The 24,970-nt window shown below is 36.9% G+C and overlaps 3 protein-coding genes across 3 annotated transcripts; all 3 read left to right on the top strand.

Moving 5' to 3' along the window:
- The first annotated feature begins 736 nt into the window (after positions 1 to 736).
- Positions 737 to 4,112, top strand: LOC101893033 (uncharacterized). Its single transcript, XM_005186652.4, has 3 exons — positions 737 to 952; positions 2,494 to 2,669; positions 2,742 to 4,112. Exons 1-3 carry the CDS (start codon positions 847 to 849, stop codon positions 3,855 to 3,857), a joined length of 1,398 nt encoding a protein of 465 aa, XP_005186709.1. The 5' UTR covers positions 737 to 846; the 3' UTR covers positions 3,858 to 4,112.
- Positions 4,113 to 6,636: 2,524 nt separating this feature from the next.
- LOC101892864 (uncharacterized) lies at positions 6,637 to 11,804 on the top strand. The gene is made up of 3 exons (XM_011295526.3): positions 6,637 to 6,883; positions 10,369 to 10,532; positions 10,595 to 11,804. The coding sequence occupies exons 1-3, from the start codon at positions 6,781 to 6,783 to the stop codon at positions 11,711 to 11,713; spliced, it is 1,386 nt and encodes a 461-aa protein (XP_011293828.1). The 5' UTR covers positions 6,637 to 6,780; the 3' UTR covers positions 11,714 to 11,804.
- Positions 11,805 to 17,331: 5,527 nt separating this feature from the next.
- LOC101892687 (uncharacterized) lies at positions 17,332 to 21,682 on the top strand. The gene is made up of 3 exons (XM_005186650.4): positions 17,332 to 17,615; positions 20,149 to 20,324; positions 20,391 to 21,682. The coding sequence occupies exons 1-3, from the start codon at positions 17,507 to 17,509 to the stop codon at positions 21,510 to 21,512; spliced, it is 1,407 nt and encodes a 468-aa protein (XP_005186707.1). The 5' UTR covers positions 17,332 to 17,506; the 3' UTR covers positions 21,513 to 21,682.
- Positions 21,683 to 24,970: the final 3,288 nt, after the last annotated feature.

The raw sequence follows: 24,970 nt of genomic DNA, 5'->3' as shown, positions 1-24,970 counted from the left end.
TTTTTTTTTGAAAATTGCCAAATTCATTCCTATGGGTGGACGGTATTCAAAGATCGACAGGGCCGAAGTTACAGTTTTTTTACTTTTTTTTTTTTTTTTTTTTTTTGACATATTTCCCCATTTGGAATCCAAAATATCATATTACAGCTGTTGCGATTAATTAATGATTTAGAAAAATTGTTCCACAGTGTTAATTTGCAAGTGGATCAGTTTGATAATAATTCACACAATCAAAGTTTCAGATAAGCAGTACTATAGTACTCTATGTCAAGATTAGTAATTCGATAGCCAAAAGGCCGGGGGAATTACATGGTAGCTCTTTGAATTGATTATCGAAAAAGGAGCACCAAAAATTTATCTTTATGTCATAACGCCGTTCTTAGTCACACTATTATATATAGAAAATGTTTAGTAGATAGACTCAGAATACTTTATTGTTATTATTGATTTTTTATATTTTTTTTTTTTTTTTTTTTTTTTGCAAATTTTTGATTCACAAGTGAATAAACAAATTTGATTTGTTACCCCCACCTGAAGTTGTTAAACACCATATCAAAGATGGCTGTAAATGTATGTTTTAGCAAAACTTTATCTCGAAATTTGGGTGAAATTTGCTTTATCGCCGTCTCTTTTTTTTTTTTTTTTTTTGATTAGCCACACGTTCTGTGGTGCTAAAAATCTTATCATCATTGTTAAATCATCAATATTTGGACACCCAAAAAGCATTTGTTTTGTTTTTTCTCAGTCACCATCAAACGGTTGATGGCATTAGTCGCAATATCTATTAAATAGACGAAGAAAACTTTGCTGGATTTTCCTTAAGAAATTATTAAAGAAAAAATTAACATGCAAGCAACCACAACATCGACAACAAATCCCACCAACTCAGGGCGACCGCCACCTCTTACCATGAAAAATTTTCAACCTGGCTATATGGCAACCCTTGGCGCCGGTGAGCTAATAATTGATATTTTCAGTAACAAATGATATTAGCATTTTTATAACCATAATTAAAAACGACCTCAAACGGAGAGAGAGAGAGAGTGAGCCATCGTGATGCACCGGCAGTGTGCACCATATAATTGTACCTCCCTACCACTACGGTGGTGTAGTGCGAGAAGAAAAAGTGTGTCGAAAATGTTGCTAATTATGGAATATAAGTGATTGTATTGTGACAATACAAAACAAGTTCAAAAGCACTAAGTTCGGCCGGGCCGTTCACCATTTGGAATAAATTTGGAAATTTTCAAAAAATAAACTCCTTAAAAAATTCTGTTAAAATTTTAAAAATACCGAATATAGCAGTTATATTGGGGTCTATACGACGTGGACCTACATATGCATTGTTTGTCATAAGCAATTACCATATTCAAATTCGAAACTTGAAATAAACCGTGAATAATGTAGCTAAAATCATCAAAATATCGAATATAGGGAGGTACCGTTATATCGGAGCTGTGCGAAAACCTGAACCAGCATAGACAATTTTCTGTCACAGGCTATAGCATCTAATACGAACGTCAAATACGACATCTCAAACAATTTCGGTGGGTATTACATACGATGGGTGGGTGGGAAGACCTGGACCTTCATAGACAATTTTCTGTCACAGACTGTAGTTCCCATTACGAACTCTAAATACGTAATTTGAAACAATTCCGGTGAATAATGACGCTAAAATCATCAAAATACCGAATTTTGGGAGGTACCGTTATATGGGTGCTATACGAAGACGTGGACGTGCATAGACAATTTTCTGTCATAGGCTGTAGTATCCATTTCGAACTTCAAATACCAAATTTGAAACAATTCCGGTGAACAATGTCGCTAAATTCATCAAAATACCGAATATCGGGAGGTACCGTTATATGGTGGGTATACGAAGACGTGGACCTGCACAAACAATTTTCTGTCCACACATGTGAAAGTTTTAGAATTTTACGCTGATCAAGAATATATGTAGTTTGTTGGGTCTGACATGAGTATTTCGAGGAGTTACAAACGGAATGACAAAGTTAATATACCCTCCATAGTATGGTGGAGGGTATAAAAAAGTTTCAAAGATTATAAATGAAACATTTCACATAAGAATAATAGTATGGCAGCCCTTAAACAAAAAATGAGTAAAAAAGCTGTAAGTTCGGCCGGGCCGATCTTTGAAGGCCCTCCACCAATTGGAACGATTTTGGAAATTTTCAAAAAAAAAAATAAATCCGTTAAAAATCCTGTTAAAATCTTAAAAATACCAAATATAGCAATTACATAAGGATCCATACGACGACATGGACCTGCATAGGCTACTTTTTATATAGTACTTTTATATAGTATAGGCAACTTTTATAGGGTATACAAATATATAGTACCTTTTCCTACGAATTTTCAAGAATCGCGACTTATCTCATTCCTATTCTCCAACACATTTCAGAATTTTATTATTGTTGATTATAATCAAATCCTTTTTTATTTTTCTCCTTCCCTTTTTCCTAATTTCAGGTGTTTGCCTTTTTGTTTCGGGTGGCATGAGTTTTGGCCAAAGTTTAGGCTGGTTTTTTGTGTATTTCAATAGTCCATTCACTTTGCATTTGTTCTACAGCTGGTTTATTGCTGTAGCCATTGGAGCCGTGCTTTCGGTGTTATTGGGCTATGTACTGCCCAAGAAATTTATTATGGTTCGTATTGTGGTCCCTCGTTCCAGGCAAAAATCCATAGCAATTTTAATCATTTTTTCCATTCAATTTCAGGCTGTTTCGGCGATATTGATTCTAGTCGGTGGAATTACCCGAGTCAGTGTCCCAACGAACTATAGTGTTCTAATTGTGGCACGTTATTTTAATGGCATTGGACTGGGTATGGCCACTGTTCAGTATCTAATGTATGCCAGTGAATTGTCTCGCAATACCAGACGTGGTTTCTCCTTGGGCCTCGAACAGTTTTGCATCAGTCTGGGCCTGGCCCTGCAAATGATAATGACTTCGCAGTGGAGTTTATCATCGAGCTTTTCCCAGAATAGTCTCCAGGGGATATTTGATATTATTTTGGCCGCAGTATCCATGGGCTGTCTGTGGTATTTCATTGAATCCCCAGTAGACTATGTACGTTTGGGTGATGATGCTGCTGCCCTGGATTGTTTGAGTAAGTTGCAAGACACACCCGCCATTACCATGCAGACCAATCAACGCCTGGAGGAACTCAAGGATTATGTGAGAGAAGAAAACAGTTTGTCCAGCTCCGAAGTCGTACTGCGCAGCCTAGTACCATTGCTTAAAATGTTGGCATTTCGCAGTATGATAATGTCGCTCAGCTATTCGCCGGTCATTACCAATGCCCTGACATACACGATGTTTGTCTTGGATGTCAGCTGGACACCAATATTGGCCGGTTCTTTGCGCATTTTCGGCAGCGGCATATCCATGGCCATTGTTGATATAGCCGGTCGCAAATTACCCGCCATTGCTTGGGCCCTTGCCATCGGTGGTCTCATCGTACCAATTGCTGTTATTCTGGATTATTTCTATAGCATTTATGACAGTCATAGAATGTTCAAAGTCGCTGCCTTTTGGATTGCAATCCATGTTGCGGATGGTCTCTATGCGCCCGTAACCTCGGTCTACTTGGGCGAAGCATTTCCTCTCCATTCGAAAGGCATTTGCATAGCCTTGTGTGTTGTTGTCGAACAAATCATACAAATCGTTATTTTCGTAACCCATCCCAAGGATGAAGTCGTTATAATGGCCTCGGGTATTATAATCCTAGTCGCGGCAGCAGTATTTCTGATAACAATGCCCGAAACGAAGAAGACATCGCTGAGGGAGGCTCAAGCAGGTTTTAGAAAATTCTTTAATTTTAAGATGTTTTAAGCAAAACGATAATGGAAAAAACTACAAAGAGAATGTTTTCGGAAAATCAAAAAAAAATAAATTATTGAAAAAAAAAAGTTCGTAGTATGGTCGTTCCTGAAACATTCCTCAATTCACAATTGTAGCTGCAATGTTCCTTAAAAAACAGGATTAAAAATACGCAAATAAAGCTGAGATGGGCAGAATATATATTTAAAAAATGTCTGGTTGCAACTGAAACTCTTGGAAAAATTTTAATAAAAAACCGAAATTATACCTGTGATGAGCTATAGATGATTTCATTTAAAAATCCGAGATCAAAAATGTTTTGGTCCTTGACAAATACAAATAAAAAAATAAGAAAAAAAACAAGTAAACAAGCAGTAAGTTCGGCCGGGCCGAACCTCAACCATTTAGAACGAATTTGAAAATTTTCGAAAAAGATAACATTCGCCAAAAATTCTGTTAACCGTAACGAATATAGCGAATATAGAATATATTAGGGCCTGTACGACGTGCACCTACATAGACACTATGGTAATGGCTTGTTACCACATTCAAATTCGAAATTTGAATTAAGAGGTGAATAATGTAGCCAAAATCATCAAAATACCGTACATAGGGAGGTACCGTTATATAGGAGCTATACGAAGACCTGGACCTGCATAGACAATTTTCTGTCACAGGCTGTAGCATCTATTAGGAACTTCAAATACGACATCTCAAACAATTTCGGTGAGTATTGTACCTAAAATCGTAAAAATACCGAATATAAGGAGGTACTGATATATGGGGCCTATACGAAGACCTGGACCTACATAGGCAATTTTCTGTCACGGACTGTAGTTCCCATTACGAACTCTAAAAACGTAATTTGAAACTACCACGGTGAATAATGACGCTAAAATCATCAAAATACCGAATATTGGGAGGTACCGTTATATGGGGGCTATATGAAAACGTGGACCTACATGGCCCATTTACGAACTGCCTACTGGCAAAATAGACATGTGTGCAAAATTTTAGCCTTAGTTTTTACATATTTTTTTTAAATTTTATAGCATGAAAGCAAAAAATGTCGGAAATAGCATCAAATTATAGAATAAGTTTAGATTTGTTCGAATTAGTCACCTTTGGTACGAATTGCGGCCCGAATGTGCTCTGTGGTATTTTGCCCATTTGCCGGCGAAGCGCTTGCTTGAGGTGATCGACACTTTGGTATTTTTTAGTGCCAACCTTGCTTTCCAAAATACTCCAAAAACAATAGTCCAACGGATTGTTATCCAGAGATTTTGGTGGCCATTGTGCGCTGGAAATGAAGCGGGGAACCTCATTTTGGAACCATTATTGGGTGGCGCGTACTGAGTGCGGTGGCGGTGCTGAGTCCTGTTGGAATGTCCAAGTTCTGCGGCCAAAATGTTCGCGTGCTTAAGGCTTTAATACACCCTCCAGAATATGTTCGCGATAATATTCGGCATTTATTTCAATATTCGGCAACGGTCGATTAATACGAGCGGAGAGCGGCCATCGGCTGTTGTGGCGGCCCACACCATCACCATGGCCGGCGCTTGACTTCTGATGCACATTTTCAACTGACCTCTTTGGCAAGTAAACACGATCATTTTGTTTGTTTACAAACTGCTGGACAACGAATGTTTTCTCATTGGAGATAACCAAATTCGACAGTACACCACTTTCGGCCAAGCGAAGCAACTCTTTAGCTCTATTGAGTCTATTTTCTTTATGTTGCGGTGCAAGTTCTTGCACTTTATGGAATTTCAATGGCTTTACCCCGAGCTCATTTTTCAATATTTGCCAAATGGAATATTGCGTTATGTTCAGCTCACAAGCCATTTTCCGGCCACAGCGACGCGGGTATCGACCAAGTCGCTTCTTTACTTTTCGAACCATTTCTGCTGATGTTGCTGTTTTCTTTCGTCCACTTCCTTGACGTCGGGCTACGCTACCAGTATCACGGTAACGAGACACAAAAGATTTATTCACATTTAAATGCTGGAGTGCTCTAACGATAGCCATTGTAGTTTTCCAGCCAAATATAATTTTATCGCACTATCACGCTTAAATTCCATCACAAATAACTTTTTTTCTGGAAAATTCTCACCAAAATGCCTTTGTTCGCTTGTAAACAATATAATGAGCTGTCACTGGAATAATTTTAACTGCTGTCAAAGGAGTGGCTTAGAAATCATAGCAATCACATAAAAAATCTGAATATTTAAAAATATTTTAAAAAATATCATAAAAATCAAAATTTTGTTCTTGAAAACTCCTCAAGCTGTACTAGCCCATTATCGTTGAAAATAGACCTTGAATAAATATTCTTAAATAATCCACAAGTAAAAATATCCAAATATGAAAAAATATTAAAAAAGCCTAGGATGATCTTTAAATTAATGCGTTTAAAAAGTCCACAATTGTAACTGTCATGGTTCAAGTGTCTATTGTTTTTTTTTAACTTCACGATTATAGTTGAGATTTTCTTGTGGAAAATATTCTTGAAATATGAGACCTATCGATTGCCAAACAAAATGTCTAATGGGTATTCCCAAGACGTCGAGTTATTACTTCTAGCCATTTAAACTAATACATAGGAAGGCCATGTACACAATATGAAATAGTTACCTATATAAAAAAAGATTGTTTATAAATAATATATTTTATCTTTAGGTTCTTTTATGACCACAATCACCAGCACCACAACCTAAGAAGGGGGCGGCGGCGGTGGCGGTAATCTTATCAGCCCCAGCACAATATTGCAATAGACAAAGCAATTCGCAAGAGATAGCATCAGTCTTGAGAAAAGCGTGCAAACAGTTAGTCGGAATATATTAAAATATTTTATTTCATACCAAAATAAACCTTGGTTTTATTTTTATTTTCAAATTGTGTATGGAAATTCGATAACCTGCCTGCAAGTAACAATATGCAAAAATCCACACCAAATATACAACCCACCGGTAGCAATTCATTACCGCCACCAACTGTGGCCAATTTTAATCCGAAACAATTGAGTTGTCTGACCACAGGTGAGGAATGCAGAAAAAAATCAAAGAATGTCTATCTTAGAAGACCTATATATCAGAATCGTGGAGAGATTTTTCAAATATATATTCCGGGAAATATCAGTGCTAAAACCTTAAGGTTTCGACGAGAACTATGACCGTCGATTTTTTAAAAATATATGTCAGAGAGCTATTCCTACCGGAATTGTGTATTTTTAAACTTGTCTCCCAGGACTCTCAGTGGCATAACCTGGGTTTTTTCCAAGGTCGTAAATGCCATAGTCATGAAGTTTTTCAACAAATTCTTCCGATTCTTCCACCATGTATATTATGGAGAGTACAATAAGTTGGTCATTCCGTTTGTAACGCATCGAAATAATAATTTTAGACCTAACAAAGTATATATATACTTGATCAGCGTAATCACACTATAGTCAAAACGATAGGAAGCTAAAATGTTGCACAAATCAGTCTTTTGTCTGCAGGCAGGTCAAGTTCGAAGATGGGCTACATCGGTTCGAAAATGGGCTACGGTATTAATGAATGTGGCCAAATTTGTCAATGTAATTGTCTGAAAATTAACAAAAGGAGTTCCTTCTAAGTACTTTACCCCCTGGAAGAGAATTGTCTATATCGCATCACGATATCGTCTATTCACCATACAACGTTACCTCCCAATATTTTGAAACACTGACAAGTTTAGCGACATGTTTCAAAATTCGTATTTAAAATTCCTAATGGGTACTTCAACTTATAATGGCACCTCTTTTTATTCGGTATTTTGATGATATTGGCTACATTATTCACCGGAATTGTGTACCCTACAACACTATGTGTTGGGGTATGATAAGTTCGATTGGGCCAAAAATTATGTAACACCTCGAAATATTGGTTACCACATAGGAAATTATATATGGATCTTGGATGGATCTGAGTCGATCTAGCTATATGACCGTCTGTCTATGTTAGTTTGTAAACACTCTACAATTATCGCAATTATGGCCCGATCTTCACGAAATTTAAAATGGAGGTGAGGTTAAGGTCAGAATAGAACCCTTTTGCTTTTGGAGATGATCGCATAATATTTAGGGGTTGAAATGGACCAAAAACTGAAAAATTTCCTGATTTTGCAGTTGCTCTACAGGTCACAATTATAGACCAATCGACGCGGAAGTTAGCATGGGGCTAGAGCTTAGACCTGGGCGGAATCCTTGCAATTTTGATGGTCATCGTGTTATAATATTTAATATTAAATAAAAGTCAAATTCCCCATTAAACCGCGAATATTTCTAATCCCGGCGATTTTGAGAATTCCAATTTATTCCAAAATTGATGTGGACATAAGGACATCACATGGTCGGTCCCGCACGACTATAGCCTTTGCTTACTTGTTTTGTATTTAAGGTTCGTAATGGGTACTACAACCTATGACAAAAATTGCGTATGCAGGTCCACGTCTAGCGCCCATATAACAATTTTCCTTTGAGCGGTACTTTTCGACGGATTTTTTTGACATTTTTCAAGTTCCTTCGAAATGGTGAAGGGCATTAAAAGTTCGTTTCGGCCGAATTTAGCTGTTTTTTTTTCTTTTTCTAAATATTTTTATTCAAGGACTATCAGTATTATATCCATGGACTTTTTTCGAGAACAATAACTGCTAGAGTCGGGGATTTTTTACATTTATTTTTTCATGTGAAATTTTATAAATATGTTTCCCGAGGATTATTTTTAAAAAAGGTTTTTGAAGGAATATCGGAGTAATAATCGTGGATGGTTTTAGCATATTTTTACTAGGACTATCCGAGTTATAACCTAGGATTTTTTCCAGGACAAGCAATGGTGTAGTCGGGGATTTTTAAAAATATTTTCCCAAGAACTGTCAGAGCTTTCGTCAGCTTCTTTTCGAAGACTATCAGTGCTGTAGTCGAAGATTTTTTACAAATATATTTTTGAAGGATTATCTGCGCTATGCTAATATATATTTTCAGGAACTGTCAGTGCCATAGTCGTGGACTTTAAAATATATTCTTTCAAGAGCTGTCAGATATTACGACATAGATATTTTTCCGAGAGCCATCAGTGCAAGATTTTTTCAAGAGTCCAAGATTTTTTACACATATTTTTTTATAAACAATCAGGGCTGGGATAGAAGATTTAACATTTTTTTTCCAGGGACAATCTGTAATGTCGCGAAATATTTACCGGAAATATTAAAGTCTTAAATTTTTAAAAAACATTTTCCCGGAAGTTTTGCTTTTTGGGGTCCATATTTTTTTTTTTAATAATTTTCCGAGGGCAATCTTTGGATATTGAAGGATTATCGGTGACTGGCTCGTGGATTTTCATACCCTCAGTAAAAGGGCTATATATCATTTTATACGGTCAAAACGAAATAACGGTTATATACTTTGAGTGTCTTTGGGCCAAATCCCTCTCAGGGCATTTAGAGTCGATCTAAGGGTGTCCGTCCGTTTGTCTGTCTCACTGACTGGTGCGCACGATAAACCTCAAAGGAAGTATACAATTTCGTCCAATCTTGGTACATCGTAATATTATAGTGAAAATTAGATCGAGTTCGAGGACGGGTAAATTCGGTCAACACTTTCTTATACTTCCCCCACAAAATGGTCAAAATTTTCATTGAAAATAATTTACCTCACGACACGAAAGGAACATCCAATTCAAATCTTTCAAATCCTAATATTTGTATCTGTGCTATATTGGAAGCGAAAATGGGCACTCCTTCTGGTACCTACCCCACAAAGGGCCTAATTTTGACCAATAGTAACCTTCATAGATAGCATAATAAGCATCCGATTCTCTTCAAATTTCACGCATCCCGATATTTCTACTAAAACAAGATCTGTTGTGAAGATGGAATATTTCGGACCACTCAGGTCAAATTTTTACAGAAATCCAGCATAGTATGAAAGTAGAGCTGAAAAAGAAGTCACGTGTGTCGGCGTCTGAAAATTCACATGGCAAAGTAACCTAAATAGAGGGATAATTTTATCAAGTTTTTATCACTCTTTATAGTAACTAAATAGTGCAAGTTTAGAAATTTTTGTATTTTGAATTTCCGAAAAGCCTTTGATATTCTGCAATCCATCAATACCTTTCATTCCATCAGTGCCTTTCATTCCAAATTTTCAAGTTTCAGGATTTCAACTCTATTGGTTCTCTCAAAATTTAAATTGTACTAGATTTTGTACCATTTAGTACTTTCGCGCTCAAAAGTACAAATATCGAAAACTTCCTCCACGTCCCAATTCTATACTTCGCCTGTAATGTTAATTTCAAATTTCAGGATTCCAGCTCCAATCGTTCCTCCAAATTCAAATTGTACTAAATTTAGTACCGTATGGAAATTTTCGAATACATGAACAGTTGGAAATTTTTCAGACCAACTGGCAATACCGTTCTCTTTACCGGTCGCGCTAAAAGTGACATGTGTGCTTACCAATTTTTAACTTGAAACCCTTTTAACTTCTTCCCTCTTTCCATTTCAGGTGTTTTCATTTTCCTTTCGGCTGGCATGAGCCTGGCCCAAAGTGTTGGTTGGTCAGATATTGCAACCGATCTGCATTTCTATTACAGCTGGTTTATTGGAGTGGCCCTGGGAGCTTTGGTGTCCATCTTACTTGGATATGTGCTGCCCAAGAAATTTATTATGGTAAGAAGGCAACTCTCTTAAAGAGACTTTCGAATAATTAAATAATTTCCAATTTCTTATAGGCTGCCTCATCGGTCCTTATCCTAGCTGGTGGCATAATTTTCACTAGTGCCCCCCGCAATGTTGATGCCTTGGTGGCGGGACGTTATCTCAACGGCATGGCTGTGGGTTTGGCCACAACACCATATCTCATACATGCCAGTGAGTTATCCCGCAATCGTATACGTGGTCTATGTCTGGGTTTGGAACAATTCGCCATAAGTCTGGGTATTGCCATCCAGATGATTTCCACCTCCCAGTGGGATGCAATGTCGAGCTTTTCGGTTAACTGTCTACATGGAATATTGGATATAATTCTGGCTATATTGGCAGCGGGTTCTCTTGTGTATTTCATTGAATCACCAGTGGATTATATACGCTTGGGTAGTGACACCGCCGCCTTGGAATGCATAAGTCAATTGCAAAAAACGCCCAGCATAACCTTGGAAACTAATCGGCGTTTGGAAGAACTACGACACTATGTTCAAGAACAGGAATATCTGACACCAAGGGAATTGCTGCTGCATAGTCTGATACCACTTTTCAAAATGATATTCTTTCGCAGTATGCTGCTGGCCTTCGCCTACTCGGCCATTTTGACCAAACTCCTAACCTATTCCAATGTGATAATTGGAATTTCCTGGACTCCCATTTTGGCTGGATGTTTGCGAATAATTGGCAGTGGCATGGCATTGGTGATTATGGACAATTTGGGCCGCAAAATACCATCCTGTGTTTGGACCTTAACTATGGGAGGCCTCATGATTCCCATGGCCGTCATTGTGAATCATTCAATGAATTTGTTAAATACTCATAAAATCTCAACCGTCGTGTCGCTTTGGATGTGCCTGCAATTTTTCGCCGGCCTCTATTCGCCCATCTCCTCTGTCTATATGGGTGAAGCTTTTCCGCTACGCACCAAATCATTTTGCATGGCTGTCTGTGTTATTGTAGAACAAATTGTACAAATTGTTATTGTAAGCCAGGTCTCAATAGGCAACGACGGCAGTCTAATGGCAATGGGTATAATGATTCTGCTCACAGCTGTGGGTTTCTTTGTGACGATGCCCGAAACAAAGAGAACTCCTTTGGCCGAAGCTCAACGACGATTTTCGAATTTATTTAATTTTAAATTGTTTTAGAAAAATTATGAATTGTTAATAATTTGTTTTGTCCTCTAAGACTTGTGTATATTTAACGGTATCTCGAAGTAATAAATCAATATATTTATCAGTGGTTATGTGTTAATTTAGGACGAAATCCGCCAACGGGTGGGACAAAAAGTGATTCAGAATCCTCCACCATAGTATGGAGGGTATATTAAGTTTGTCATTCCATTAGAATATATACGAATAAACAATTTTAAAACCCACGAAGTATACACATACTTGACCGACATACAATTCTATGTCGATTTAGCCATGTCCGTCCGTCTATCTCTCCCTCTGAGGAAATCACTCTAGCTTCCGAGCGAAATGAAATTAGTTTATAAACTTTTATTCTGATGTATTAAAGGTCTATAAAATTGTTGGTGTTGAAAATGGACCATATGAGTCCTCGTTCTGGTATAGAACTGTACCGGCAGATTTAAAGTGCTTTCAGTGTTTTAGTTACAATTTGAAGCTGATTTTTCTGTAAAAAGACATATTGTGTATTCATGTATGTTGCAAACATCCCCGCATCATACATCTCCACTCCTTCGTATAGCAGCCACTACAGTGTACTTAAAGATATTCGGCATATTTATACCCTCCACCTTGAAAAGAAGGGGATTATTAACTTTCTCATTCCATTTGTAACATCCCTAAATATTCGTCGTATATTCCATAAAGTATAAACAGGGTGAGATAAAAAAAAACTGCAACAAAGTCAAACGCCATAATTTTTACATTTTTTTTAATTCAATTTTAGAATAATTGTTCGAATTGGACACATTTCGACGAATTATGACCTTCAAACGGCCAATGAAACCGTCACACGCTACCCGAATGTTGCTCTGCGTTATTTTGGTCCATTTCCGGCGAGGCACTTGCTTGAGGTGATCGATTTTTAGTGCCAACCTTTCTTTTCAAAACACTCCAGACATAATAGTCCAACGGATTGGTATCCGGAGCTTTTGGTGGCCTTTGTGTGCTGGAAATGAAGCGAGGAACCTCATTTGGGTGACGCGCGCTGAGTGCGATGGCACGGAGTCCTGTCGGAAAGTCCAAGGTCTGTGGCCAAAATGTTTGCGTGCCCAAGGCTTTAATACGCCGTCCAGAATATTCTCGCGATAACATTCGGCATTTATTCTGATGCCACGGTCCACGGCGACCATCGGATGTTATGGCGACCGTCACCATGATCAGCGCTTAGGTTCTGCTGACCGAAGGTGCACATTTTAAGCTGACCTCTTTGGCAAGTAAACACGATAATTTTGTTTGTTTACAAACTGCTGGACAACGAATGTTTTCTCATCGGAAACAGAGAAAACCAAATTTGGCAGTTCACCACTTTCAGCGAAGCAAAGCAACTCTTTAGCTCTTTTGAATATATTTTCTTTCAGTTGAGGTGTAAGTTCTTGCACTTTTTGGAATTTCAATGGCTTTACCCCTGTTTCAATGGCTTTCAATATTTGCCGAATGGAATATTGCGTTATGTTCAGGTCACGATCCATTTTTCAGTCACTGCGACGCCGGTTTCGATCAAGTCGCTTCTTTACTTTTCGAACCATTTCTGCTGATGTTGTTCTTCCGTCCACTTCCTTGACGTTGGGCTACGCTACTACGAGACACAAGAGATTGATTCACATTTAAATGCTGGAGTGCTCTAACGATAGCTATTGTGGTTTTCCAGCCAAATATAAATAAATCCCGAATAATTCGCGAATAACTTCTTTTCTGGAAAATTCTCGCCAAAATGCTTTTGTACGCTTGTAAGCAATACAATGAGCTGTCACTGGAATAATTTTAACAGCTGTCGGACGAGTGGCTTAGAAATTACAGCAGTTTGAATTTGGTTACAGTTTTTTCATCTCACCCTTTATATCCTTAATCCGATTATAAGTTTATTGTGCAAATAATGGCTAATATCAGCCCAAATGGAATTTCGGGACGTACGTTTCCATTTGCTGGACCTTGGCTCCGATATATTTTATACCCTACACCACAAGGTGGTCAGGGTATTATGTCTTTGTAACATGGACAAGGAAGCGAGATAGACCCATAGTTACTTTTGAGGATCTTCATAGAATCACATTCTGAGTCGATTTATGTATGTCCGTCCGTCCGTCTGTCCATGTATTTCTGTAAACAAAGTACAGATCGCATTTATCGCCCTATCCAGATGAAATTTTGCACAAATCATTTGTTTGGCCCAAGGACGAACCCTATTGAAATTGGAGATAATCGGTCAAAATTTAGATATAGCTCCCATATATATCTTTGTCCGATTTGCCTTTTATTGTGCACCAAACATGTAATATCAGTCCGAATAGTATGGAATTTTCAAGTACGATCAGATTGGACCTGAAAATAAGTATAACAAATTTGATCGAAATCGGTTCAGATATAGCTATAGCTCCCATATATATTGTTCATCCGATTTGTTATTTTTGTCCTCCGCAGCCGTAATATGCACTCTGTAACAACAATATCTGGGGAAACATATCAAATACAGCTCAGAAATACATTTGCTAAATTGTATCGAGATCGGTTCAGATTTGGATATAGCTCCCATATATAACTTCGTTCGATTTACCTTGGATTGTGCACCAAACGTCTAACATTTGCCCAAATTGGATGAAATTTGGCACTTACGACCGAATTGAGTCTAGAAGCTAGTATGTCAAATTTGGTGAAGATCGGTTGAGATATAGCTATAGCTCCCATATATACAGTTCATCCGATTTGTAATATTTGTTACCCACAGCCGTAATATGCACTCCGTAAAAACGATATTCAGGGAAATATATCAAATACAGCTCAGAAATATCTTTGCCAAATTTTATCGAGATCGGTTCTGATTTGAACATAGCTTCCATATATATCAAATGGGCACTTTAAATTATAATTATAATCATAGCGTGTACGATTGAATTTTCCCATAAAAACTTTAAAGTGGTGGTGTAGGGTATAATAAAGTCGGCCCGCCCGACTTTAAGACTTTTTTACTGGTTCTAATATAATCCTTCTCGAAGTGATATCATGCACTCTACAGCAATGTTATTTTGTAAAAAAGATAAACATGTTCTCGTGAAATTTACTGAAAATCGATTCAGACTTGGATATGCCTCCCATATCCCTCTGAAACCAAATTATAACTGCTCTAAATACATATCTTGATAGGTGGTCTATGATCTACTTCAAATAAATTATTTTGTTACGGGTGCTCTATTAACTATGCATAGTGGTGTAGGGTATCATGTAGCTGGCCCGCCTTCCTTTCGACTCTTCCTTCCTGGTTTTATCTGTATTAGATGAATTGTGAAAATCGAAAAGTTCGGACTATATCTGGTAACTTACGTACATTTTAATATTTTCTAAAAATTATCACAGATCTCTGTAAAGGAATATAGTCCAAGCCAAGCATGTCGCAATATATATCTTATTAATTTAGGGCCGATACGAAATGGCCCATTCCTTCGATACCTAAACTCCATAGAGGGTCAACAGTTTGAATAATCATAACAGAAGTCAAAATATATTTAAATAATCGAACATTGGCTGGAGGTATACATCTGTCGGCAAAACCGACTGATACATTATAACATGTTCTACTCTCAGAAGTGTTGCCGCTCAACTTCGAGCGATTTTTATACTCTCCACCATACTATGGAGGGTATATTAATTTTGTCATTCCGTTTGTAACTCATCGAAATACTCATGTCAGACCCAACAAAGTATATATATTCTTGATCAGCGTAAAATTCTAAGACGGTTTAGCCATGTCCGTCTGCCTGTCTGTGTGTCTGTCTGTCCGTCTGTCTGTTGTAATCACGCTATCTTTCGAACAAATTGAGATAGAAGACTAAAATTTTGCACATATGTATATTTTGCCAGTAGGCAGGTTAAGTTCGTAAATGGGCCATGTAGGTCCAAGTTATCATTTAGCCCCCATATAACAGTACCTCCCGATATTCGGTATTTTGATGATTTTAGCGACATTATTCACCGGAATTGTTTCCAATTTGGCATTTGAAGTTCGTAATTGATACTACAACCTAAGACAAAAAATTATCTGTACAGGTCCACGTCTTCGTATAGCCCCCATATAACGGTACCCCCCGATATTCGGTATTTAGATGATTTTAACGACATTATTTACCGGAATCGTTTCAAATTTGGTATTTGAAGTTCGAAATGGATGCTACATCCTAAGTCAAATCAAAATGAGCCATGTAGGTCTACGTCTTCATATAGCCCCGATATAACGGTACCCCCCATATTCGGTATTTTGATGATTTTAGCGACATTATTTAACGGAATCGTTCCAAATTTGGTATTTGAAGTTCGTAATAGATACGGCAGCATTAAACAGGAAATGGGCCATGCAGGTCCACGTCTTCGTATAGCCCCCATATAACGGTACCCCCTATATTCGGTATTTTGATGATTTTAGCTACATTATAAACAGATTTTTCTTCAAGTTTCGCATTTAAATATTGCAATAACTTATGCAAAAGTTGCCTATGCAGGTCTACGCCGTCGTATAGGCATTCGGTAATTTTAAGATTTTAACAGAATTTTAAACGGATTTTATTTATTTATTTATTTATTTATTTTTTTTTTTTTTTTGTACCCAATGGTGGAGGGAATTAAAAGTTCGGCCCGGCCGAACTTACAGCTTTTTTACTTGTTATTCTTTACTTTACTTGTTATTCTTTATTCGAATTCGAGTGAGTTTCGAGCGGAGGTCTGATGTATAGTTCCGTTAGTTTTTGTTTTTATTTTAATTCTGGAAGTCAAAAGTTTATCAATAATTTAAAATTCGTTTTTCTCGAAACGGAATTTTTTGAGATGCGTCAGTCTTTGGGTAAATGAACGATAAACAGACACTCGCTGTGTTACTGTTATTCTCTTGACAGTCCGCTCAACCATTTAATTGTATTAGTGGGTGCTATGATTCATTTTCAGGTTAATTTTGTATGTGGATGAATGAAATTCTAGTCAAAACATTACGAAGTTACGGCTGCCCCCTAATGGAGTCAAGACAAATCCGCAACAATTTTTTTTATTTTGGTTTCGCTATCAGAAACGCGTAATGCGTCATCTTTTCAAGGAATGATATGCAAGGTATGGCACACTCACACACACACAAAATGTTATCAGAAAACTTTCAATATCACTGATAGATATGGAAAAAGAAATACTCATAATACAGTGGGTTGGAGGTGCTGTAGGAAAAGAAAGTGAGATAGCTATTTTGACAAAATCTTATCTCTGCCATGGGACAAGAATATAATAAGAGTTTGTTGTGTTCGAACAGGGACTAATAAATTTATACAACGGATACAATAAGACCCAAAGACAAACCTTTCCTGCTGATGGCACTTTTGTGTCGGCTACTATTTTATGGGCGGGCTCGACCATCCCCATTACGTTCAACCTGATCCCCTCGGCAAGAGTCCAAAAATACCTATGTAAGAAACATATTTCAATATTACCACCTCACATTTCTTCAGATACTGTGAGGTATAGCTGTTGCCGATAAGCAACCAGCGAACTGTCTTTCATAAAAACACGTTATCACAACGTTCCGATAATCGTCAAAAATGAATTATTACCAGCCAAAAAAAAAAAAAAAAACGAAAACAAATCAAAGAAAAAATTGTTTTTTGTTGATAGAACTTTTCAGTCTTATGAAAACATTGAATGTAATTGGTGGTAATAGACGACAAACGAAAAGTAAATTTGAACAACTAACACCTCGAACATTTAGATTAAGCACCGCCACCAATGAATCCCGCGATTCCCGTTGTTGTTACCGATGACTCGAATAAATCTCAATACGGCAAATATGGATACTGGTGCTGTAATTCCGTTGTGCCGATAACAACACTGCCAGGTATGTATGCAGCGAATGTTACCACAAAAAAAAAAAAAAAAACTGATGAAAATCGTAGGTCGGGAAAAATACATTAGATTTTTGAGCAAAAAGAAAAAAACAAGTTAAAAAGTAGTAGATGCCGGCAGATGTATACCCTCAGCTAAGGTTCGATTATATAAATATGTTTCGACTTCTGTTATGATTATTCAAAATGTTGACCATCTATGGATTAGATACCGAAGGAATTAAGTAATTAAATATTATATAAATTTTGTGACGTGCCAGGTCTGGGATATAATGGATACTTTTTTCACTTTATATGATATATGTGATAATTTTCAGAATCACATATAGTCGGGTATCACATATAGTCGGGCAAATTTAAAAGAAAATCGAACATTTATATCAAATTTTATGCGATTTCTGGTTGAGCGAAATATTTAGATACAGCAAGTTATAAAGAATCGCTGACTTGTTTTGAAAGTGATTACAGATACAAGCACTTGAAAATTTTGGCCCTTTGTGGGCGCGGTATCAGAAGGGGCTCGCAGATATATATTATCTTCACAACAGATCTAATGTTAGCAAAAATGTTTGTGTATCTGAAATTTGAAGAGACTTGGATGCTTATTTCGTTTTCTTTGAGAATTTTTATACTCTCCACCGTACATAATATGGAGGGTATAAAAAGTTCGTCATTCCGTTTGTAGCTCATCAAAATAATAATTTTAGACAAAACAAAGTATATATATTCTTGATCAGCGTAAAATTCTAAGACGATTTAGACCTGTCGGTATGTCCGTCTGCTGTAATCACGCTACAGTTAAAACGAATTAAGATAGGAAGCTAAAATTTTCCACAGATCTATCTTTTGTCTGCAGGCAGGTCCACGATATCGTATAGCCCCCATATAACGGTACCCCCGGTATTTGGATGATTTTATCCACAGTTTTTAATCGAATTGTCTGAAATTCTACACAAGGAGTTCTTTGTGACTACTATATCCCCCATATTACAGTACCCCCCAATATTTGGTATTTGGATGATTTTAGCAACATTTTTCAACGGAATTGTTTGAAAATTCACACAAGGAGTTCCTTGTGAGTACTTTATCCACTTGAAGAGAATTATCCATATAGGTCCAAGATATTGTATAGCCGCTGAATAACGGGACCCCCTATATTCGGTTTTTAAGCCACATTTTTTAATGGAATTGTCTGAAAATCCACACAAGGAGCTCCACTACTTTATCCTTAGGAAGATAATTATCTATATAGGTCCACGATATCGTATAGCCCCCATATAATGGTTTTCATTTGAGCGGTATTTTCCGACGAAATTTATTTTTTGAATTCTTTCAAGATCATATCAGATGTTGTGTAAATAGAAAAATTGAGATGTGCCAAGTCTGAATGGAATCGGATGTTAATTTCGCGTTTTATGAGCTTCATGGGTATTCCAAATTCTGATCCTTTGTGAGGGAGGTATAAGAAAGAGTTGACCGATATATCCCATCTTCACAGCAAATCTTGTTTTGGTAGAAATAATAGGATGTGTGAAAAATGAAGAGAACTGGAAGCTTATTTCGGCTTTTAAAATCGTTTTGGTGATTCAAAACTTTGACCCTTTGTGGGGGAGGTACCAGAAGGAATGGTCCGATCTCTACCATCTTTATAACAGATCAGATTTAGACAATCGAACTCTCAGTTCCGATTTTTTAAGAGTTATAATTATTCCAAATGCTGACCCTTTGTTGGGGAGTTACTTGATGGAGTGGACCAATATTGTCCGTTCTCGCACTTGACCTAGCACTGATTAAAGAATTGGAACAAAATCGGATTATCCTTTCTTTCACTGTACAGTAAAATATTTTTTTGAAAATGTGGACCTTTTGTAAGGGAGGTACAAGAAGGAGTGGACGGATATTGTCCATCTCCTAAATAACTAACCATCTCCTGATAATACTATTACGATGTTCCAAGTATGAATTAAACGAGATACTGCCTTCGAGAGTTATCGTGCGCACTAGCCAGCCAAACGGACTGACGAAAACCCCTAGACCAAGTCCAAAAGACCTGAAACTGAGTTGGTCGAAAGAGACCTAGACCCTAAAACCGTTATTTCGAATAGGCACGTTTTGGCAGTATCAAATGATATATACCTACCATATGGCTGAGGGTATAAAAATAGTAATGAAATGACTGACTGACCGAGGATCAACGCCCATACGAAACGGATGAAGATAGAATATTGAAATTTTGCACGAAGATCGGTATGGTGTGTAGACATGTAATAAGTCTGTGTTTTTGGCAAATCGAAATGAAAGATTTCGACTTTTACAACGAATCTCCAATTTTAAGGTGGATTTTTCGTTGACGAAGTAGCCACTTTCTAGTAGCACTTTCTAGGATATTAAAAAATCTAAGGTTTCGGTATCATGGAACTTAGACCACTTCTCGAACCAATAACATTATTACATTTGACATAATTTAAATACAAAACTGTTCCAGTATTTTTATCCTTTTCTCTCTTTCTCTCACTCTCTTTTCAGCTATTTTCATATTCATCTCGGCGGGCATGCAACTGGCTTTGGGCCTCGGCTTTGAACCCTTATACAGTATCTATGGTAATGTCGAACATTTCCGATTTTCGTGGTTCATTGGCGTGATAATTGGGGCAGTGGCCTGTATGCCGCTGCTAATGTATGCGCCAAGAAAATGTGTAATGGTATGTGTGCGCCTTGCTCCGATCCTCAAAATATATAAACATATGTGTGTGCGTCTTGTCTTCCAGTTAACCTCGTCCGTTTTGATCCTAATCGAGGGTATTTTATTTACCAGTGCCCCCACCCGTGCTGATCCCCTGTTGGCTGGACGTTATCTCAATGGTATTGCTGTGGGTTTGGCCACCATTACATATCTCATGTATGCCAGTGAGATAGCTCCGAATCGCTATCGTGGATCCTGTTCGGCCATCGAACAATATTCCCTGACAATTGGCATTGCCATTCAAGTGATATATGCCACTCAATGGAATCTACTGCTAAAATTCCCCGTCACTCGGGTCCATGGCATTTTGGATATAATATTTGCCCTGGCCGCCGGAGTTTTGGCTCAGTTTTGTTTCATTGAATCACCCATTGTGGGGCTGCTGCAAAAAGATGAGGCTTCGGCATGGAATTCCTTGGCCCATTTAGAATTACCCAAGACGGTTAGTTCGGCTACCAAACAACGTTTCGAAGAACTCAAAGAATATGCCAGGGATGAGAGTAGTCTAGATCTAATGGATAATATTAAGCGGAGTGCTGTGCCGCTGGCCAAGATGATATTATTTCGCAGTGCAATATTGGCATTTAGTTTTTCGCTGCCGCTTAGTAGGGCATTGATAGAGGGCTCTGCCATGAACCACATTAATTGGCCAGCTATTGTGGCAGTCTGTTTGCGTATCTTCGGAGCGGGTATTGCTCACGTACAAATCGACTACATAGGCCGGAAGCTACCCTCACTGGTGTGTGCTGTCATCATTGGAGGACTGCTAATTGGTATCGGGGCCATTTGCAATAACTACATCAATTTGTACACCCAACGGCCAATGGCTATTGTTACATCGCTGTGTTTGTTGTTACAATTCTTTGCAGGAGCCTATGCCCCATTTACCTCGGTATATCTTGGAGAGGCATTTCCATTGAAACTAAAGGGATACTTTATAGCCGGATGTGTTGTGGTGGAGCAACTAATTCACATAATAGTTATCTGCTCGTACGTCCGGGTTAATGGTCCAGTTTTTATAGCACCAGGTGTAATAACTGTTTTGGCTGCCGTGGCATTGTTGGTAACAATGCCAGAGACCCGTAAAACCTCACTGATGGAGGCTCAAGGACGTTTCCGACATTTGCTATATTTAAAAATGCTTTGAGCAATGAATTGTGACTAGACGAATGATGAAGTTTGTTTAATTGAATTTTTTTAAATTATTTCATATTTATAGAGTCATGGACTTGAGATATTCACTGAATCATCTTCATCCAACTGATATCTGATGTTTAATTGTTTGTAAGAAAACTGAATAAAACAAGTGAAAAGATATCAGGACAAATTTCAATATTTTAAAAAAAATATATTTTTCAAGGGTGACCAAAAGGCGTGGACCTTTTAAAAATGTTTTTTCAAGGGTCATCAATAGGCGTGGATTTTTTTTTTAAAAATATTTTTTCAAAGGGCTATCAATAGGCGTGGATTTTTTAAAAACTATTTTTTAAGGGACATCAAGGGGTGGATTTTTTAATTTTTTTTTCAAGGGCCATCAATAGGCTTGGATTTTTCAAAAGTATTTTTCAAGGGTCATCAATAGATGCGGATTTACCCCCATCAAGGGGTGGATATTTAATTGTTTGTAAGAAAACTGAATAAAACAGGTGAAAAGATATCAGGCCAAATTTCAATATTTTAAAAACAATATATTTTTCAAGGGTCACCAGCAGGCGTGGACCTTTTAAAAATATTTTTTCAAGGGTCATCAAAAGGCGTGGATTTTTTTTAAAAATATTTTTTCAAGGGCCATCAATAGGCTTGGATTTTTCAAAAGTATTTTTCAAGGGCCATCAAGGGCTGGGTTTTTTAATTTTTTTTTTTTTCAAGAGCCATCAATAGGCTTGGATTTTTCAAAAAGTATTTTTCAAGGGCCATCAATAGATGCGGATTTATTTAAAAATATTTTTTAAGGACCATCAAGGGGTGGATTTTTTATTTTTTTTTCAAGGGCCATCAATAGGCGCGGATTTATTTAAAAATATTTTTATAAGGGCCATCAATAGGCGTGGATTTTTTAAAAACTATTTTTTTCAAAGGCCATCAATTGGCATGGATTTTTTAAAAATATTTTTTAAGGGCCATAGAGGGGCGGCTTTTTAATTTTTTTTTAAAGGCCATCAATAGGCGTAGATTTAAAAAAAAAAAATATTTTTTCAAGGGCCATAAATATTCGTGGATTTAAAAAAAAATATTTATTCAAGGGCCATTTTTCAAGGGACATCAATAGGCGTGGATTTTTTTAAAAATATTTTTTCAAGGAACATCAATAGGCGTGTATTTTTTTAAAAATATTTTTCAAGGGACACCAATAGGCATGGATTTTTTAAAAATATTTTTTCAAGCGTCATGAATAGACGTGGATTTTTTAATAATATTTTTTCAAGCATCATCAATAGGCATGGATTTTTTTTAAAATATTTTTAAGGGCCATTAATAGGCTTGGATTTTTTTAAAAATATTTATTCAAGAGACATCAATAGGCGTGGATTTTTTTAAATATATTTTTTCAAGAGACATCAATAGGCGTGGATTTTTTTAAAATATTTTTTAATGACCATCAATAGGCCTGGATTTTTTAAAAACATTTTCAAGGTCATCAACAGGTGTGGATTTTTAAAAATATTTTTCAAGGGTGTGGATTTTTTAAAAACATTTTTCAAGGTCATCAACAGTTGTGGATTTCGTGGAATTTTTTAATTTTTTTAAGGGCTATCAATAGGCGTGGATTTTTTATTATTTTTTCATGGCCCATCAATATGCATGGACTTTTTTAAAAATATTTTTTCAAAGGGCTTTCACTAGGCGTGGAATTTTTTAATTTTTTTAAGGGCCATCAATAGGCGTGGATTTTTTAATTTTTTTAAGGGTCATCAATAGTGGATTTTTAAAAATTTGGATTTTTAAAAAAAAAAAATTTTAAGAGGTAAGGATAGAATCTTGAAATTTTGGGTCCGAAAGGGTTCGATAAAGCTGATTTTATTGGAAATTCGTATTAGAACGGTATTTAATATATTAAAAGATACTAAATATGGTACACCAAAGGATTATTTGAAAGTCTATGGGGTTTTAACAGTTTAAAGTGACGTCTCTACTCAGTATTGTTAGGTAAATCATGAATAGGTTAACTTCAGAACAACGCTTCTAAATCAATTAAAAATGTTTATAGAGCACTTCGTGGATTTTGATGGTGCACACAATCGTCGGTTTGAGACCACCATAAAGAACATAATTACCACATTTTGGAGCAAAGATAATTCACACGTCGTTTAAGAGTTACCAATGCATCTCTATAAATGTACTGTTTGAGAGGTCTATGAGCTGGTGGACTCACCGGTCCTTATTTCTTAAAAATTAAGAAGGACAACGCAATTTATGTGATTTCACCCCTCTGTGGCCATTAGGCATATATTTTGTTTTAATGAGAGTACATTATCCTCTAGATCTTCCTTTAATTAATTGTTTTATGTTTTTTTTTTTTTGCACAGTATAATCTTCAATGAGAAAAAAAATTAATAAATTCATACTTAAGTTCACAAATCGTTGACATTAATTGTCAAAATTCGTCTAAATTCGTCACATTTGAATATAAGCTTTCTAAAAGAATTTCTTTATGACATAACATTATACGTCTATTTTTAGAAAAGAAAAAAAAAAAACAATCATCAGCATCATCATCATCATCTAATGAAAAAAGGCCATTCACTTGTCATCGCACATATGAAGGCAAATAAATATTTTGTCACATCATGTCCGTTAATTAAGCCCCGCCACAATTGAATTGAACTCTGCCGTATAACCAGAGGCAAATGGCGGTCATTTTGATGATTTTCTTTGAGTACTTCTTTTCATATTTTAATTATGTATACACATGAATAACTACAATGGACATTTCAGTAGGAAAGTACAGGGTGAGAGGAAAAAACTGCAACCAACTGTAGACATTTGTCATTTCAGAGCCACTCGTCCAACAGCTGTAAAAATTATTCCAGTGACTGCTCATTATATTGTTTACAAGCGTACAAGAGCATTTTGGTAAGAATTTTCCAGAAAAAAAGCTATTCGTGATGGAATTCAAGCGTGATAGTGTGATTTCTTCAGGTTTGGCTGGAAAAGCACAGGTGGCTATGGTTAGACACTCCTGCATTTAAATGTGAATAAATCTTTTGTGTCTCGTACCATCGCTCGTTGCAGGGATACTGGTAGCCCGTAGCCCGAAGTCAAGGAAGTGGACGGAAGAAAACTGCAACATCAACAGAAATGGTTCGAAAAGTAAAGAAGCGACTTGATCGAAACTCGCGTCGCAGTGGCCGAAAAATGGCTCGTGAGCTGAACATATCGCAATATTCCATTCGGCATACATTGAAAAATGAGCTCGGGGTAAAGGCATTGAAATTCCAAAAAGTACAAGAACTTACACCGCAACAGAAAGAAAATAAACTAAGGAGTTGCTTCGCTTGGCAGAAAGTGGTGAACTGCCGAATTTGTTTTTCTCCGCATCAATTTGTAAACAATCAAAATTATCATGTTTCTTGCTAAAGAAGTCAGCTGAAAATGTGCACCTTC

Source organism: Musca domestica, unplaced genomic scaffold, assembly GCF_030504385.1.
Source record: "Musca domestica strain aabys unplaced genomic scaffold, Musca_domestica.polishedcontigs.V.1.1 2, whole genome shotgun sequence".
Taxonomy (NCBI): Eukaryota; Metazoa; Arthropoda; class Insecta; order Diptera; family Muscidae; genus Musca; species Musca domestica.
This window is presented reverse-complemented; position numbering and strand designations above follow the sequence as displayed.